Source organism: Echiichthys vipera (assembly GCF_963691815.1).
Source record: "Echiichthys vipera genome assembly, chromosome: 8".
Lineage (NCBI taxonomy): Eukaryota > Metazoa > Chordata > Actinopteri > Perciformes > Trachinidae > Echiichthys > Echiichthys vipera.
Genome location: NC_139833.1, coordinates 16,510,936 through 16,531,174, shown reverse-complemented (window position 1 = coordinate 16,531,174; position 20,239 = coordinate 16,510,936). Strand labels below are relative to the sequence as shown.

General features: G+C 41.4%; 1 protein-coding gene across 4 annotated transcripts in view; it reads right to left on the bottom strand.

Moving 5' to 3' along the window:
* The window catches only part of fhod3b (formin homology 2 domain containing 3b), a 93,180-nt gene that overhangs the window by 10,148 nt on the left and 62,793 nt on the right, over positions 1-20,239 (bottom strand). For 3 of the 4 annotated variants that reach the window (XM_083918721.1, XM_083918724.1, XM_083918722.1), the window contains exons 6-17: positions 12,316-12,410; positions 11,293-11,404; positions 10,410-10,504; positions 9,574-9,717; positions 9,153-9,400; positions 6,600-6,662; positions 5,149-5,259; positions 4,870-5,004; positions 4,442-4,492; positions 3,466-3,647; positions 1,482-2,033; positions 472-1,394 (exon numbers count right to left, since the gene is read on the bottom strand). In XM_083918721.1, coding sequence (XP_083774847.1) covers positions 472-1,394; positions 1,482-2,033; positions 3,466-3,647; positions 4,442-4,492; positions 4,870-5,004; positions 5,149-5,259; positions 6,600-6,662; positions 9,153-9,400; positions 9,574-9,717; positions 10,410-10,504; positions 11,293-11,404; positions 12,316-12,410 — 2,711 coding nt within the window. The remainder of the gene's footprint in view (positions 1-471; positions 1,395-1,481; positions 2,034-3,465; positions 3,648-4,441; positions 4,493-4,869; positions 5,005-5,148; positions 5,260-6,599; positions 6,663-9,152; positions 9,401-9,573; positions 9,718-10,409; positions 10,505-11,292; positions 11,405-12,315; positions 12,411-20,239) is intronic. The other variant, XM_083918723.1, reaches the window with a different exon arrangement.

Genomic DNA, 20,239 nt, shown 5'->3' with positions numbered 1-20,239 from the left:
CCGGAAGTTGGGGTGGTGAATGGGTTCAAACAGACCCAGGACTTGACTTAGGTATGTTACAAATACAAACATACTCATTTTAACCCCTTCAACGATATTTTCCTAACCCTAACCAAGAAGTTTTGTTTGAATTCACAATGTTCACCACGTGCCCCCTGTGTTTAAAACAGCGACCCTGGCACAGTTTGACATGCAGGGATACCCAGTACACTGATAAAGGGTGGATAGGATTTGATTAAACTTTTGTAGTAACGAAAAACAAGATTTTCTCCTTTCCTAACCCATTTTAAATAGCACCCAGGGTGACTTGTTATAATTTAAGCCAAACTTTTCATTAAACTAACAAAATGATCCTTTTTAATATGGTGTCAGATAGCAGGATATCTTGAGCTAAGAGATAAACCGACACAAATCAGGACTGCAAAATACACTGCATGATTCTATTGTAAAAGCTGTGCAACACTAACTTACCTTTGTGACAGGCAGCTCCTTGGACTTGGACTCAAACAGCTGCTCCAGCTTGGACGTGTCCAGTTTAACTGGCTCCAGTTTGGACCAGAGGGACTCCTTACAGAATTTATGACTCTTACACTGCCAGTCCACGGGACGCACTTCGTTCCAGAAGAGACGGATGGTCTTCTTCTTCTTTTGGAAGAGATGCATCTCCCCTCGACTAAGCTGAGGGGACGGCGGAGGAATAGGGGCCATGAATGGTGGGGGTGGGGGCATCATTTTGCCAAGAATGGGAGGAGGAGGCGGGCACCCAAACAGGGGCGGGGGTGGTGGAAGGGCAGCATTGTATGGCGGAGGAGGTGGTGGTGGTATCAGGTCCCCTGACCCCATTTCACTGTCCATATCTAAAATGTCCATGTCATCCTCATCCCTCAGGTCCGTGAAGTCCATTTCTTTGATCCGGAGCTCCCTAGGAGCAGCCATCAACTGATCCCAGATATAATCCGACTCTTTCTTGGGGGGTTGGGTGGATGAGGCAGCAGTTGATGATTTGTCTGTCTGCTGCTGCTCTTTAGAGGCCTCGACCTCAGGAGGAGACGACAGGCCTTTGACCAAATCTCCAAACTTCTCTGCCACCGCTCGGACACTGCCCTGGTTGTCCAGATGTCCCACCTCCATTTTTTTCACATTTTCTTCTCTGGCCTGTCTGTGAGCCTCCAGTATGGAGATCCTGCTGGCCAGGCTAGCCACAGAGGAGTCACTGACCTCTGCCTCCTTCTCACATTTACAGTTTTCTTTCTCCGCTTCTGTTGCTACATTACCTTCATCCTTGCTGGTTGTCGTTTGGGCGTAGAGCATGTCCAGCATGAAGCGTTTGCTGTTGAGTATTTTGTTGCACTGGTCATTAACATCTGCGTCTTTAATGCACTGGGTCCATTGGCCTGTGGATACGGAGACAATGTCGACACTGACAAAAATATATATAGCTGATTAACAAAGTAAGTGAATAATATGAACATCGATCGTACCTGCTTCAATGTCATTGGTAAGTTTCTCCTCCCGCTCCTCCCTCTCCAGAGTGCTACTTGTGGAGGAGATGCTGGATGCAGAGCAGTTGTCCTTTTCATTCACTTCCTCATTCTGTCTCTCCTTCTCGCTCAGCAGTACGCTGTCTTCTACATCCCTTTCCGTCGGCTGCTCCTTCTCCAACCCCTCCTCTAACTCGACATTCACCTCCACATCAGGCTCTTCCACCTCTGCTACATCTGCAACCTCCTCTTCTTCTACCTGCTCTTCCACTTCTACCGCATCCGTGCACTGTGTCTGATCCTCAAGCTTCTCCTGCTCGCGCCTCTCTTCTTTCACTATGCCTGACTGTTCATCTGACACCGGCTCTGCCACTACATTCTGGTCGGACTTAGTCTCAGCAACAATCTCTGTCTCTGCATGCAACTCTGTCTCAGTCTGTTGCTTGTCTGGCTCAGGAGGTGTGGGGGAAGGCTCTGATACTGTTAACTCTGGCGCTGGACTTTTGGTTCTAGTCTGTGGGTCAAGGTTTGGCTCTGAGATATGTTCTGTTCCTGGAAGAGAAATCCAAACAACGTGGAAAAAAATGTAAGTACTTCAGTTATGTGCCTTTATATGATCTGATAGTCTTTAGAAACATTCTTTTGTTTATAATTAAGACAGTTTTAAATTGCTTCCTGACATATCCTTAATTGCCCTGAGAGACTGTACATTTCCAGACTGCAGAAATACTTCTCAAAGCAATCATCAAAATCTGTTACCATAGCTTATGAGTCATGACCATATAACATGACTGTAAAACACAATGTGAGTGGCTAAGAGGAAGAGCTTTACAACTTCTGAGAAAATAAAAGGAAAGTTCAATTTGAATCTGAAAAATAAGCAACTGTAATGAAAGAAACCCCTTTTTTATTGCCTCAAACCTCAAATCACTGATGCTGTTTAATCCGAACCTCAGTAAAGGCGTTTGAAAAGTAGGGTATTTAGATATTTGGTTATACACACCTCCTTTTTAGCCTCTATAGTTGGTTTGGTCAAAACCAGAATTTGGATCATTACAGTCTTGTTTTTTTTGTCAGAATTCAGACATACCACCAAAATCACTTCAGCTTTAACTGAGAGAACTGCAGAGCAAATCAGTCATCTTTTTATCCATATGGAATACTGTCTCCATTTTTTCTTGTTTAAGTTTGTCTTCAATTGCTCAACTTCAGTTGGTTCAATGCGACAGCCAAGCTTCAGACAAACATTAACAATTGGAGCCCATCACTCCTATTCTGGCCGACTTACATGGCTTCCTCTAGGCTTCAGAATTAAGTTCAATGGCATGGCACAGTCTTACAATTTTGAACTTATAACCCAATATTCTGCACCAAGATTACTCAGCCTCAAAACTAAAGTTGGACTGCGATTTTACCATTTGAGCTACAGCACTATGGAATTGCCTCCCATTCACTTTCAGGTCAGCTGACTCTGTGCCACATTTTGAAAAGCTTCTAAAACCCCATTTATATAGGCTGCTGTTTTTATGAGGTTGTTGCTTACAATTATTTTGGTTTTATTTGTCCTTTAATTCTGTTACATCCTGTTACATTGTTTTATTGTTGAGTATCTGTTTTCAATTTATAAATTGTATGATTTCTTGATTTGGACTATTAGCCATTTTGTCATTAACTGTGAGGCACTTTGGAACTGCTGTTTTGAAGTGCTATATGAATAAACGTACTTACTTTAGACACACACACAGCATCAAAAATAACTTTTTTCCAACAACATCACTGTTTTCCTTATACAATTTAATATATATTTATTCCCAATAAGAAGATTTCTGTGCCATAATCACTCTTCAAGTGTTAATGCCAAACCCAATCTGTGTGACAGGGACACTGACAGCCACTGTGGTCTCTGCCAGCTCTGCAAAGCCAACACCACAGTTCAATCACTCGAGTAATAATGATTAATAAATACTTTGCAAACATCAGTTACCCGGGGTCTGGTGTGCAGTGTCTTCCTGTGAGATGATGGACGAAGGGGTGACACAGCGGGACGCAGAGCGGCTGGCAGGGTTGGGACTCAAACACAACGTGATCTCTGTCCGTCCTCTCGCTGGCACTCTCGGGCGCTCCCGTTCAAACTCCTCTGCAGCTAGTCGCTCCACAGTGTTGTACCTACATGATGACAAAATGTAGCTTTCAGTTGTCTTAAATCTTAAAAGAAATGACATTGATTAAAGAGATTACATTACATCACTGAGACTGCACTTCATCAAACAGTCATATTTATGAATAGCAGTGAAAAATAGCTATGATGTCAATATTTATGCATACAGTATATCATACATGTTTTTATTCCTGGGTAATTATGGAAAAATAGAGCTGTAATCTCATTACTCAGGGATTCAAATTATGACAAATGACATCCTTCTTTTGTTAAAGTTGCCATAGTGCATAACACTTTTGGCTAGTGCTTACTGATTTCAGTTTACACATTCTTTTATAATTCAACGAGATGCATGTTCCAGTACACAGGGTGAAACAAGTAACCTGTATGCACAAGATGGATTTTGGTATAATCTTGTGATCCCGCAATAATCACTTGTCTATCGCGTGATCTTGTGGTATTGAGAGAATCCAGCTGCCATGTAAGGTAAGAGAAAAAAAGCGACGGCGTAAAATGAGCTATAAATTACATTGCATACACACTCACACAGACACGGTCAGAGGGAGATAACAAGACCACATCCATGCCAAAACACAATTACACACTTGTCCTGTTAACTTTGGCATGTCTTACTGGTGAGCAGGCCTAAAGGGGCACCTATATTTCAGCTTGAGGCTCTATAGCTGCAATTTTAAAATAGGATCTCAAACAGTTTACAACCCTCCTTAGCTGCTTGGTCTATCTTCACAACTGCACCAATATTGTGTGATCCATGTGAACCCATGGACTGAAAGGAACTCACCTTTCCTCTCTGGCTTGTCTTGCTTCTTCTCTCTTGTCCACATAATCTCGACTGAGATAGGAAGACAGAAACAGAATTTAGGACCTGTATTCACAGTATGTATCAATTCATATTTCAAGTTGCCATAAGTGTAGAGAAAGCAATCATAAAAAGTTAAGACAAGACCTGAGGAGAACATATGCTTTTGCAGACTGGTCCTGCCATGATTCAGTATTTCGAATGATCCTCATAAAGAAAGACAGCCGAGCATTTTCAGATTTGTGAGAGATTTATGAATATCTACCAAGACTGGAGCCACCTGTTTCTAAAAATGCCAACATGTCTTTATTAGCTGCACAGCTGCCTACGCTACAAAGTAAAAAAAATAATATATTCTCTCTGACATGAAGTCATGCGATGTTTTGTCTGATCCATAAGGTGAGACTAACTTGATACGGTTCCTCTCTTCTCTTTCAATTCTCTGAAGACGTTCTTCCCTTTCCAGGCGTCTCCTCTCTCTCTCTACGGCCAGAGACTCCTGATGCTGTCTGTACGATGAAGTTAGCAAGCCCCCTAAAGCAGGTCTACGCGCCAAAGAGAAAGAACAAATGTGAACAATATTGAAGGATTGGTTTGCATTTGGATTTAGGCATTGGTTCAAATGGGAGTTTTACAGATCGGGTGGGTTACATTTAATGTTCTGCAAAAGCTGTGGAAAAGCTGCCAACCTGTCAACTGGTTTAGAGTCTGGTGTGGAGGTTGCTGAACTAGTGAAGCGATGAATGGGTGATGTAGCAGCCTGGTGCCTGCCAGGGTATGGACTGCCATTGGCATTGATCCTGTTAAAAGAAGGGGGAAATAAATGTTTTGTTCTCTCCTGAGACATTTCTCCACTGAAAGACGGAGAAGAAGGATATATAGCACTTGAAGAATATGTGATGTGACGTGAATTCCAATGTCATACTGCTGGACAGTTTACACTGAGATAAGACTGTGTTACAGTGCTCTTGAGCACTTCCCTCTAGACGTCTGAATAGCTTTCCTGTAAGGAAAGTCAGACTTTCAAAGTCTGAAGGGTACCTGCAGGAAATAAACACAATGTATTTATTACACCTTCAGTAGGTGACATTTCGAGAACAACGGCTTTTCATCAAACTAAAAATGTATTAGTCTGATGAAGAGCAGTTATGCTCAAAATGTTATTATTTATTTAATGATCTGCTCACTTTTGGCTCTACACCTGCTATCTTTTGCTTAGATGTGCTTATAGTGTCCTACTTGTGTAACAGTGCTCATCCATTTTGTATTCTTTTTTTGACATGTCTGAAATAAATTCATACATTCAAATTCAATCCATGTCCGTACAGCACGACAATCTTGTATAAATGCATCTTTTCATTAGACCTACTCTTTTCTCAGAGGCCTTGAGATTGCTGTGTTGGATCTGATACAAAATCGTGAACATTTTGTCCAGCAGTTACACAATTACACATTGTGTAGAAATTCAAATATTTAAGATGAAAGAATAAATCATTGCCATTGTGATGCCAGTGTTTATACTACAGTATAAAGCTTGTAAGCAGACTGCATTATGTTCACATCTCACTGAAACTATTAAAGGTCCCATATTATGCTTATTTTTAGGTTCATCAACAGAACATATATACTGTACATGCTTTTATGTTAAAACATACATTATTTTTCTCAGACTGAGTATACAGTACCTGTATTCACGGTTCTGAAATGTCTTGTGCATCTGCGCTCAAGGCGTTTCTGCACCATCAGGGAATTAACAAGATGGCATTTTCTTCCCATATATAGTATAGTTTTGACATCACAAGTCCTGATGGCAGATTATGAATACAGGCTGTTTGCATTTCTCTGTCGGTCTAGTGATTTTAATGGAATTTCATTGCTAGGCAACAGCCAGGGTCCTTGGTAACTTCCTGTCAGCAGATGCCATTCACATTCCAACCTGAAATAAACTTAGACACATTTAGAATGTTTATGTTTACAGCTGTGAAATGGTCTATAGCATCTCAACCTTTATTATCAAAACAGATATGGGAATCTCACTATAATATGGGACCTTTAATGTAAATTAAAAAACCTCAGAGCCATTTCACATCTTGTTCCTGCACAATGTTGTTACACTTGACCTGTTGAAGCCTGGCCTTACCTGTCAGCCCAGGAGGGCTTTCTAGTTGAGTAAGTTGTAGGAGAGGTGTTTATACCTGTCAGGCTGAAGATGGAAGTGAGAAAAAGGAGTCAGGTCAGGTCAGCCACTCCAAAGATCAAATAGCTAAATGTTAGTCACACAAACAAGATAGTGAGACAGCAGTCTAAGGAAGGAGGGCTGCAAGACCATACAACAACAACAACAGTGGGGGTAAGGCTGGGGTTGACTGACACTGATGGTGTGCTGAGCCTGGCACTCTACTAGCAACACGGAAGACACAGTCAGGTGGATGGGGATGAACACACCAAGGACTAAAGGTCCTCTTTTTAGGTGCGACGGACACAGGAAGAGATGGCCTGGTCTTGACGCTGAGATATTCTCTCTGCTCTGGTTGGTCACTGGCTTTAGGTTGGTAGTTGGTCATACACTTTAAGTTCAAACACACGTAAGGAGTGTCTGCTACAGCCGGAGCCACACTAGGATGACAAAATACAAGAGAGTAGGAGTCCAAAGGGAATGAAGAAAAATAAGCATACTTTCAAATGGAAGAAAAGCTAGGGAGATACTGTGTGAGGGAAATGGGGAATCACATTTGGGGGAAACCTGTTGGCCTAAAATACCTGTGAGTGCCCTGCCTAGAGGACTCAGTGACTGGATGACTTTCATCATCTGCCTCGTCCTCGTTCTCCTCATCCTCCTCATCCTCCTCCTCCTCTCCTTCCTCCTCCTCTTCTTCCTCTTCCTCTTCTCTGTAGTGAGAGGAGGGATCGAGGGTCGAAAGGAGGAAAGGGAGGATGTAGGACAGAGACAATATGAAACAGAGTGGAAGAAATTTCGGGCGATACATAGAGAAATGACGAACATTGAAAACATGCCTGTCAAAAAGCATTAGAAATAGAAGAAGAGAGAGAAACATTGAAAGATGTATGAGAAGGTGAGTAGGTTTTGAAAACAGTCAAAGACAATGTCTCAAAATCTTAGAAATGGATATGCACAAGCAACAGTTACAACTACATTCAAGTGTTATTTCTATGGCGGCATTAATACAAAAAAACTCTGTTAATTTTTTAAAGGGGACATATTATCCTCATTTTTTTGGTTCATATTTGTATTTTGTGTTTCTACTAGAACATGTTTTACCTGTCTGAATACATCCGTATTCACCCTCTGACTGAAATGCCTCTCTTTAAGCCCCCCTCCTGAAAAAAAGCCCAGTCTGCTCTGAATGACGACCTATATATAGTATAGTTGTGACCTCACAACCGTAAAGGAGTACTGACTTCGTTCAAAGGCACAGTTTCTTTACAGAGAAATTTTTATACTTTCACTGTATTTAGCACCTAAACCTGCTTTATATAAAAACAAGACATGTAAATCTCACATTTTTTTGTAAGATCGGAGCTTTAACTAAGGAGAAAAATATTCAATTCAATAACAAGTGTTGTTAGGAGTAGAAGATATCTTGAACTGATAGTCTGACAAACATCGTCATACATGAGTCTGTGGCCACTTTGCTATTTGGATCCATCTTGGTTGTCTGGATTTCATTAACAATATGGAAAATGGTGATCTTCAAAAGCAGCATGGATTTCCTGTGGTGGACTGGAAGAAGCTAGTCTGGTATTATATGACCTGCTGGACTGAATTTAACTCTACCTGAGTTACCTGTGTGCTACCGGGAATATTAGTGCATATTCTTCTTTTAAAAAAACATGTTATTAGTGATAGCTGATTCCATTACGTGGGGCTAAGACAGACAGCAATCAGTGGTGATTGAAAAGACCAAAATCAAGCCACAAATAAGTTTTACATTTAAGACTAGTTTTTTTCTTCTGACAAAGGACCCATAAAAAATAAACGTGACTTCCATAAAAAGGAACTGTGTGACTAAGTTTTGCTGGTGCTTTTATAGGACATAGTAGTCAAGGCTACTGCACAGTTAAACAAGATTGCAATTTGCTTCTTGCCCGAATCACCACTTGTGGTTTCTCTGAGTTTGTGTAGTCATAAAGGTTTGTTGTATATAAAACAGATGGCATTGTGGAGTTTAAGCTCAATGCACTCTCACTGAAGGAAGCATGACTTGAGACAGAGAGCAGATAGCTCATAGCATGTGTTTACAGAAGCTTCCTATTTCTATCTGGGGCAGGAGAACGTCTTTGACAGTGGGGAAATTAATTTGAATGTCACTTTGCTGCAATGCTCTCCTTTTTGCCGTTTTTAAAATTACTATATAATCAAATTCACTGCTTTGGCTCGCGACAGAATAGACGCATCTCTCCAAGGCCGAAACATAATACAACACTTGCAGTCAAGCTGTTTCCTGTGAAACAGCGTAACGGTCCATGGACCAGGAATAATTTGTGATTCCTTTTTAGTTGCAGCTATCTCTCGGGGTTTAAAATATAAAAGATCAAAACAAAACCTCCTGGCTGAACCTTTTAAAACCAGAATCAGATAAAGTTCAAGCTAAAATGGGAGCAAGGATAACGTTTCTTTTCTTCACTTGAATATCTTCCACTTTTCCATTTTTCTGTCCTCCCCCTGCTTCACCTTTCACTGATGTCTTCAACAGGTTGGCCACCGAAGGGCAGGAAGCTGCTTGCGTGAGTATGAGGGCTGCTGGGTGACGCTGGGGCGGAAGCATGGCCTCTGTTATGGTGGAGCGAATGTCTCCGGCTGCGTCTTCTCTCCAGGCCTCGCCTCTCATTGGTGCCACCGACACTAGCCCGTCGTCGGTCCTTACGGACGTTTGGTGGCAACTGGGTTTCATCGTCTCCGTCCTCATGGCGGAGAGTCAGCTGGATCAAAAGCATCACAGTGAAACTGAGTAAAGGTACAGAAACCTTGGTCCATACTTCATTTCTGGCTGCCATATGAGCTTGTGGCCTACGCCATACTGTGAGACACACATGCCCTTATTAACAATTACAGCTGGTGTTATGTGATAATGTGGCAGCGTAGGCTTCCTGACCTCGTAGATGTTGAACTGCTCAACGAGGTCGAGATCAGTGCCTTTCCTGCTCAGGTGTCTCTGGGCCACGGTTTCGATGCTCTGCTCCTCTAGACAGTCCACCATGTCGTAGTAGGAGTCCTGGTCTGGGAGGCCTGCCAGGGTCTTAAACACGAATGCATTCAATAAAAAACACACTAAGAGTTCCTAGCAACCTTGTCTTTGCAATATTTTAGATTAACTGTGAATGAGAAAGTAAATTGGAACAATAAAGAAGGATCACCAAAGAGACAGGAACAGAGTAAAATTACTTCTTGAAGCTGTTTTGTTCAACCTTGTATTGAAATGTAATCTGCAGCCAGATGTGCGCTGTCTAAATAAACTTCAATCAATATTATTTAATGCACTTATATTGTCTGTATTTTGACTCCAGTGTAATTTGATTACACTTTCCCTGTGCACTATGAAAAACAGAGCAGGTTCATACATATTGTACAACCCTTATTTTTAATAGCAGGTAATCTGTTGTTGATAATGAGCCAGACTGTATAGGAGTCCTTCTTTAAACCTGACAGTCTTTAAGTTTTCATCTGGGTGACACTTTTTCATAAATGCAATCACAACATAGAGAATTTGATTCAATCAAACTGACAATGTGGCCTAGCATATCAGATCACATTTTGGAAACAATAAAGATAATAAACCAGGATGTAGATTTAGTTTTACCACAATGTGTTATAGGGGTTTGAAAGATAGAGACCCAGAGAGAAGATAATACAGTTAAGGAGGAGACCACATCACAGGATAAGTAAGCTGCTGGTTAACAGCCCTAGAATAGTTGCTAATCTTTCACTGACCTTATTGATGAGTGTCATTGCATACACCAGCAGCTCTGTATCCACTCCGTCCTTCTCATCCAGGATTTCCATGACGTTTGACCACAGTTTTGTGCCTACAGCAGCAAAAGGCATGCAACACTCGTATACCACAAGACAAACTCTGAACACATTGAAAGACACAGCTACTTTTTTTTTTCTTTTAACAGTAAGTGATAATAAAGTCTAAACTTATTCATCTGCTCATCTTAAGGCATACAGAACAGTTGCAAACTTGCAGCTCTACCAGCTCTATGCAGGAATCCAAACTGCCAAACTCTTGTCCTCTCATTGCTCCAGTAGGAGAAATGCAGTCATAGCAGTTTCTTTCTAGAAAAATTTGCAATGGAACAACAGAGCGGGGTAGACTTGATCTCTGATGAGAAAGTCACAGCCGTGTGTCTCAGACACAAGTGTCAAGTCCAACTCCTTCTCATCATTAGAGTGGGGATCAGGTTCAGTCTTCTTACGCAACAGCGAAGGGACGGGACAAGACGGAGCTGAGACAGACAGTTCTCGACCCCTACACGACTGATTCTCAACCCACTGTTGTACTCCACTGTACATTGTGGAGCCTTTAGAGCGGCAGGTAACGGAACCCGGCTGCAGACAGGAATTACAGTCTTTCTCACTAAGCCTCGTTCCATGCATAGTTAGGGAGCTGCCCAAGACAACTGATCTGACTACTGTGTAACAGGAGACTGTGATTTGTGATCAGCTGGACAGAACTACAGCCACAACGTTATGTGAACAAGATATTTTAGGGATATAGAAACATTGTCTTATTGGCTGGAAGAACCACATTCAAATAAAACTCCCAGTGAATCCACATTATTGACTATAATATCCCAAAATCTGTGAATACCTCTTTTGGCATCCACAACGTTCACAGCCTTTATGAGCAGGGTGGCATTAGACTCTGTGTACTCCACAAACACCAGCAGAAGCTTTAGGGCTGTTTTCACCACCAGACGGAACTACAAAAAAAGATAAATCAACAACACAGAAATCAAAATGTGGCACCAGCCTCTAAATCCAAGCACATAACACATAATCCACTTAATTTCAATTGTAAACTTTATACTTTTGGATCATCACCGCACAGAGGATACACCTGTCCTTGTACTTCCAACTATTGAATGGTAACATGTTGTCTTATAAAAGCGTTTCCTGTATGGAGCAGCTTGAGTTTGATAAAAACTGTGTATGATTGAGGGAGTATCAAATAGACATTTAACAGGGGAACATACTGTGCTGCACTGATATACAGTAGTATGGAAAAAACAACTACAATCAGAATGAAATAGAGGTTTATGACATACATTGGCAATAATCTTAAAAAACTGAAGCAGCTGACTAGAAATATAAATTTACACTCCTACACAAATGTGAGAAGGAGAGAGAAAACTATCAGAGAGGGGGGCGGTCAGCTTGATACATAGCAAAGTTGTTAATTTGCTTGAGAATGAAAGTCAACATCATGTCAGTGGTGATAAAACTATCAGAGTTAATTTAACACTTATGAACAGCTGCCACATAAGCAATAGCACTAGACAAGCTACACCCTAATGAGCATGGTCAAAATGACTATTGACAATGGAAATATGCCATATTAAATATGTGGAAGACAGGTTTTTGATTAAAACTAAATAAGGTGGATGCCAAATATTTCCATATTTACACGGGAAGGCATTCAATTAATTAGAAAGAACAGAAAACAGTGGGGAAAGAGTCATCGTAGCCGCACATTATGAAATCTGGCCACTAGAGGGCTGAGGGGCACACAATGACAGATAGTTGTACTGTATGTGATTAATTCAATGTTGTCAGTGTATAGATGGGGTTACTTAGTTGGTTTTATTATAATCCTCTATTATATATTCTTTACCTTGGATCCAACCAGGGTGTAAAGCCACTGGACCGTTTCATTGTGAGATATGAGGCCATTCATCCCATCCACATACAGCATGATCTGACCGAGAGCTGGAGAGAGAGAGAGAGAGAGAGAGAGAGAGAGAGAGAGAGAGAGAGAGAGAGAGAGAGAGAGAGAGAGAGAGAGAGAGAGAGAGAGAGAGAGAGTTTAGTTAATCATCTGTTCATCATCAGTTTTATCTTCTTCTTTTCACTTAAAACTAACCATATGTATCCTGCTCAGCACCCAGAAGAATGTGAAGGACTGTAAATGTTACTGTCAATATCTTGTGTCTGTTTAAAACACTGTTAACAAATCTTAGAGGACACCTGGCTAATTGTGAATTGTTTGTGTAAATAATGATGTTACATAAACAGAAAATGGACATCATCCGGACAAACTCAGTGCACCGTGACACCAGCCAGCCCACCAGCCCATGTGTCGGTAAACAGGACCTTGTCATAAAAATATGAGCAAAAAACTAGGATTTTCTGTCGTTATCACACATGTATAAAACATAAACAAGCACACACAAAGCTGTGTATTGTTAGTGAAAATGATCAATGATATTCCTCTCACGTCTACAGACAAATTGGAGCTTCTTTTGAAAATCACAACAATTGGGTGAAGAAAAAGAAAAAGAAAAAGAAAAACAGCACTCGTCCACACATCCCTCAAGTCAGTGGACACAACTGGAGGGGAAATATCTGAGCAGTGAGTGCCTCACTAGATGCTGACATGACTTCCATCTGTAACAGGATACATAAATAAGAACATAATAAGAGCCAAGGGATCTATGGGGGGGGGGCAGTAAAAGTGTGGGGCTTCTGTTAAAGAAGGAGATGGGGGGAGGGAGACAAACACCGCTTGAGAGAAAAGCTCCCTTTAAATATGTAGTATTTTTTTTAACTGCATCTCAGTGGCCATCCACAGGGAGTTAATGCATTCACACTGAAGACCATAGCAACCGGATGAGCTCAGCTTGAACCCACTGCAACTTTAGGTGATACATTGGCTGACACAAGGGAAGAAGCATAGTAGAATAAACGAGTGAGCACATCATCGAAAGTGAAACGTCCTGGAAGGCCTGTTTGACTATTTCTTGGCAAAAGCTGTATGGTTTTGGAGGGGGTAATACTTAAGAGAATTTTGGGAAATTTCCTTTTTCAAATGTGAGAAAAAGGCAAATGAGGTTGCACTGATGGAGTTCAGACATGTATGAGTAGCTGGAGAATTCTTCATGGGCTGCAAAAGCTCAAACAGTATTTGACCAACAACTAGATATATACTTAAACCTAGACTTATTGAGAGCTCCTTTAAAAAGAGTACCATCTGATCTCCTCTTGCCTTGTTTCGTCTGACATGTTATGATGAGCGGCCGCAGATTCTGTCATATATTTTTCCTCTCCTCTTCTCTAGAGGGGCATGAAAATCGTAAATATGCTGTAGATAAGCCAAAATTCCCAGGTGCAGCTGCTGTGTGTGCATGGTGCGTGCGAGAGTGTGTGGGTGGACGCATGAGTGCATGTGCCTATGCGTGTGTGGTGTGTGCGTGCGTGCGTGTGTGTGTGTGTGTGTCAGCCCACTACTGCAGCAGCAGGGGCAGTTCATCTTTTATCAATCAGGGTTAATTACTCACAACATGTCAGGCAAGAGCATTCCTAACAGTCCTCTCCTGCAGTGAGTTCAGAGCCATGTGTCACAGCAGTCAGGGGCTTGGACAACATGGCGAATCAAAGCACACCACATCAGAGTGTGTTTATGAAAACATGATTAACCTCCTCAGTCAGTGTCACCCTCTGCTGTGACTCCCCCCCTATCTCTGTATGGGACCACTGCTGACAGACGAGTGACAGCAGTAATGACATGATGAACAGCTGGTCTAAAATGGATTTTTTTTGGGGGAGAAAAAAAAGATCTAACTCGTGTATAAAAAGAAGCTAAATTAACTATTCACAGTAATTCTTTATACACAGACACAAACGGCTGTTACGCGTGCTGGATGAGTAACGAGCTTCACACATCTTTTCCAATTGGTAAATGATCCGATGGCTGACCTGCAACATTGTCACCGTGCAGACTTTTATCTCTGGTGTGCACCTGTGTATAGTATGTGGTTTAGTTTTGAGTGACTGTCCAATTGAAAACAGGGGTGAGAAAAGATTGGTGGCCTTAATGAGGCTTTTTAAAGTGTCATTACACAACATGAATGTACTGCTGACAGATGAGAAATAACTGATTGCTCCCAAAAGTCATGCGCAAAATTAAATGACTTTTAAGTTATTTTGACATGTTGAAACATTATTTGAAGATATCATTCATAGGTTAGAGGCTTTTTTATTCTTTTTAAGATTTATGATCCCATATTATGCTAATTTTCAGGTTCATACTTGTTTTTTGGGATTGTACTAGAACATGTTTTGTAGTTTTTTTAAGTCTCTTTAAGACCCCCTCTCGAAAAAGCCCAGTCTGCTCTGATTGGCTCTGGTTCTTCTGCATCTGCGCATCTCTGCACTGTCATTGTAGTCGGGGGAATGACTGTAAGCCAAGTAAAATAAAATCTGAATGAATTTCTATATCATGTGTATTTCTTTTAGTGAGCAGTTGAGATACAGAAATGCTATGATATTCAAACACTGACTAACCACACCAGAAACCACACAATCATTACCTTTTCTCTCAGATTCATTAAAACTTCTGCTTCATGGAATTATTCAATGCCAGCTACCATTTATGTACAATTCAACTTTGAGTACCAGAAACCACATGGGCTGCAGTTACCCTGTGAACATTAAGGTAAAACGATACTGTAACTGTTTAAAAATAATAATAATAATTACCTTTCATTATGGGAAACTCCAACCTTAAGAGTCTGGTCAGAAACCGTTTTAAGGAAACATCTAATTACTCTCAAAGCGATCACCTTCTGTGAACTTCAAATGGAGCTGATTTCCACACACTTGTGATTAAATTAGTCTTGAAACTGCTCTGGAAAATGGAAAGTTACCTGCGTGTTGTGGTTCAGCCTTTGAAAGTGAGATCTAATCATTCTAGTATGGCGTATTTCCCCATCCTTGTACTTTTCTAAATAGCTGAGACTGTGGGTCCAGAGCATGGGATTTGTTTTAAACTCTTTAACAGACAGGCATCAATAACTTTGGAAGAGGGGTAATAAGAAGAGCATGTGAGTGCTGAGTCTGTACAGGACACCCTCCACTTCAAGCGCTGATCTGGGGCCAAAAATGTGGGCCTCCATTCGACTAATCACGAGCAGCTCTATAATACCTCACACAAAGTATAACAATAGCATTGCTAAGTCCCTTTGCATGTATGTCACGTAATGAGATGTTGGCAGACAATGAGCTGCCTTCAAAGCTCAGTGATTAGAATTTAAATGTAAGCCATTATGGGAAAGGTTTGCAGAGGAAGAAAGATTGAGCTAAAAAGAAACTTGGAAGTGTTCAATGAGCAGTCTGGCGTCTGTGCAGCACTCTCACACTCCATTTCTTTCAATACTTAACATACGTTAAGAGTAAAGAGAATTTGAATGGTACTGAGCTGCAGAAAGGAACCACAGACCCGCTGTGTGGAAGAGACTGACCCTGTTTCTGTGTCTGAACTAGAACTCTGAGAGAAGTAAAAACTAATGCAGCTGAGGTTTGCTGGAAGTGTTTCTTCAGGGCCTCTCCCTCTCATAAACCACAGCAATTATCTTCCACAGCCCCAGGAATGTGCAGGAAGGGCTGCTCCCTGACCACTGCCGAGGTGAGAAGCACTCTTGAGGTCTGGATGGCAGCACCAACACGAGCCAGCTGAATTGAAAAACAAAAATAAAAGACTACCATAACTATGAAGATGCAAGAAATCAACTCAACAGCTTTCCCTCTACGCGACTGTTTTTGCTCCCCTTCCACTCACCACTCTGCCCCTTTGGTTTCATTTACATTTTGGAATTTATCAAAACTGGGTCAGCCAAACTGTCTGTCAGTGTGCAACATTTATTTTACCAGGACTTTGGGACAGGTGCCAAATCTTCATCCCATACAGTGCAACTTAGAGCCCCTTATCTTATTATGCTCTGCATTAGCGGGGAGCTGCACTCAGGTCTAAAGCCTGCATCCCTGTACCCACGTGAGCTGGACATGGTTTACATGGTTTACTGCAAAGTGTGGAAAATGCTTTTTTTATGGAGATTCTTTTTCTGTTGTGTCACTATAATTATACTAAATTATTTATACATTTCATGAGTGGAAAGTCCACACTGGATTCTGGGCGCACATGGGCAGAGACACTGACCTGTGAATTCACTGTTTCTCATGTCCACTTTACTGGTAGTAAGTAATGATTGAGCTACCTCTTTAACATTACACATAATGATAGAACAATTTTTTAAAGGTCTCATATTGTAAAAAGTGAGATACCATGCCTTTTTTTTTTTAAAGAGATAGGTGCTAAAACGTAGCATTTCAGAAAGAGGGTGAATACAGGTATATAGTATATCTAAATATTATGAGAAGAATTATGTGCTTTTTCTTTGCATTGAACAAGCAATACTGCTTTATAAAGTACTGATATTTTCCTGCAGAATTTAGTGTCAAAAACAAACATTAGAAGCTGACAGATTTCCTTTTGGTTTCGACATTCATCATGACTGCATTCATGCCTCGGGCTACTTGTAGCTTCTCATTTAGAGTCTTTCTACCATAAAAAGACCAGTTTACTACTCACTCCAATTATGAACCAAATTAGACATGTTCATGTGTTACGTTACATTTGTTATTCAGCTAATCACCCAGACCATTAGAGCCAGACCAACTGCCTCTGCCAGACCGACTCCAGTCACCGAGCTGACTGCCAGACTTACATTGAGCCCCATACAGTAAAACAACAGGGGGATGCTTCCATTTTCAGTCCTGAATACATGTCTGCCAGTATTTGACACATTTTACTGTGGGCCTAAGCCCAAACAAATTCCCGAAAGACAAACAAACAAACCTCATGGAACAAAAGCATGAAGTAAGGCAGGGTAGCCTTTCCAGTATTTGGCAAAGCACTGCAGATCTGATGAACTACTGCAGTGTTGTGCAGAAAACACTGTAAGGAAAACACGCAATACTTCCAAATAGTATAAAGCTGATACATTAGAGCTGATACTGTGCTGCACTTTAGAAAATCATTTTCGGACAATGTACAACGGGGGGGAACGGACGGACCACCAGATGAGCTTTTCCCATCCAAGAGGGGAGACTTTGGAGAAAAGCTACTGCATGACATACACCCACTTGTAGAGTGAGCTGAAAGATGAGCTGCGGTAAATTCTTACTGCTCTTGAGAGAGTAGTGGTGTGATTTGCTCTGGTTCTGGCCAGCCATATGCTGAATCAAGTCCCAAAAAACAGTCAGCTCCCAGGAATCAGCCATAAAAACCCACTCAAGTGCTGAGGATATAAGCCTGTGCACTACATTGCTGCAAAATATATATTTATTTAATTCCAAATTATAGTTTACGTATCTTAAACAGCAAGGTCAGGGATGATTAAATAGAAGCTTGAGAAATGAACCAAATGAAACATTCTTATAATATAATTGGCTTGTATACTGAATTCTTTTACAGTAAAACAGGCTGCAGAGTAGAGTTGTAATTCCAAGGCTGAAAACTTCTACAGATGCAGGGAGAAGAAAAAGGGGGGCAGAATATAGGTCAGGCAGGTGGGGTTGAATTGGGTTCAGAAGCAAGCTGTCTGCACAAGTGAGGGGGATCTGAAGGGGGCTGTGGGAGTCTGCAGGGTCTGACACAGGGGGAGGATAGGGTGGGACGTATCCGGTAGGAACAAGGCTCTAAGCTTAACCAAAAACATGACATGACTACAGCTTATAATTTTCTATTCAATTAAAGGTTCCCATGTTGTTTTTTTACTTTATATTTTTAATTATTATCCTGTGAGTAAAGTTATCCTTTAGGTAAAGGATGTAAAAATGACAGGTGGTGTTATTTTTTCGAGATAGTATACTAAAACATCCATGGATTATACAGTAGTGTTTGCTTTAAGCTGCTGATTTAATTTAATAGAGAGAGGCCATGCTGGAGGCAAAAACAAAGTGTTGGCAGTGGAGCAAAAAGAGCAGAGATGTTGTAGGCTGAAACCATGAGTAGCCTTCATTTCCTAAATTTCTTAATTTTCTCTAAAGACCCAGACAGGTAAGACGCTACATTATGTATGAAAATCTTCAGCCGCTTATCCAGGGTCGGGTCGCAGGGGGCAGCAGCTCTAGCAGGGGACCCCAAAGTTCCCTTTCCCGGTCCACATTAACCAGCTCTAACTGGGGGATCCCGAGGCGTTCCCAGGCCAGTGTGGAGATATAATCTCTACACCTAGTTCTGGGTCTTTCCCCGAGGCCTCCTCCCAGCTGGACATTCCTGGAACACCTCCTTAGGGAGGCGCCCAGGGGGCATCCTTACTAGATGCCCAAACCACCTCAACTGGCTCCTTTCAACACAAAGGAGCAGCAGCTCTACTCCGAGTTCCTCACGGATGCCTGAACTTATCACCCCGTCTCTAAGGGACTCCAGCCACCCTCCTGAGAAAACCCATTCTGGCCACTTGCACCCGCGACCTTGTTCTTTCGGTCATGACCCAGCTTTCATGATCATAGGTGAGGGTAGGAACGAAGATTGACCGGTAGATCGAGAGCTTTGCCTTCCGGCTCAGCTCTCTTTTCATCACAACGGTGCGGTACAGCGACTGCAACACCGCCCCTGCTGCTCCGATTCTCTGGCCAAATGTATGAAATTATAATTGGATTTTTTTCCAGTGTGGCTGTTTGGTTTAGGGGTTAACTTATGCTTTTAGAATGTAAAAACAAAAACAAACCTTCCTTGTCGAATCACCTTTAGATTATAACCAGCGCATTAAAATGTAAGTGTGAATGAATTAACCTTTAAAAGCACAAGAGTGTTATGGATATTTGAAAGGGTGTTTCTTTTTTAGAAAAGCTTTGCACAAATGGCTGCCAGCTCTAAGAGTAGAAGGAGATCGGGTGGTAAACATGGACGTGTTCCCATGGGATCTCATTACAGACAGGAGTTCAAGTTTCAATTGGTGCAATGAGGGCATTCCTGATCTACGTCTTTGCTCCAAACACAGAGCTTGCCCATGTATGTGTGTCAGCAGATCCTGTGTTTTCCATCTCAAATTTCCTTTAACAGAGGATTTAACAGGACCGCTCGCTCAACTTCTCCTTCGCATCATTCTTGTGTGATCACCCAAACAAGGAAATGATCACACCTATAATAACCAGCATGATACATTTGCACGAACCCTCTCAACTCAGGCCAGACAGAATGGAAATGTTTATCCAGACGATGGGCCATAGTAAAGGTCTCCCCCCTCTAGAACAGACGACCTATAACACAGCCAGACAACACAATACACACAGTTTCCAACAAGAGCTTCCAACATTGCTGTTAACCCGACTGTGCCTGGGTTTTTACTTAACGCTCAGGAAAACGGTCGTACCAGCAAGGGGAGAATTCAGTTACGCTCTTGGGTTAGAGTGTAACACAAAGACACTGATCCTGATTCTATACTATGAGAAATAAATTATAATTCATCGGGTATGAAATGGTGTTTTGGAATTCAACTTTTAATAGAATGTAGTAATGACATTAGCAACATGACTCATCACTTCCATTTAAACACATGCAAAGACAGCTTAACGTTTAAAAGGTGTTTTTATTTTGACAAATTCTCCATCCATTGTAATATTATATTATCTTGATAATCATCGAAATACGCTTAAAATGCTTAAACTGGCACTAAAACACACTGGAATCACTTTGCCTTACATTTCCACTATTAAACAATCTTAAATAAGGTAATCATGAGGTCCCTCTTATTAAA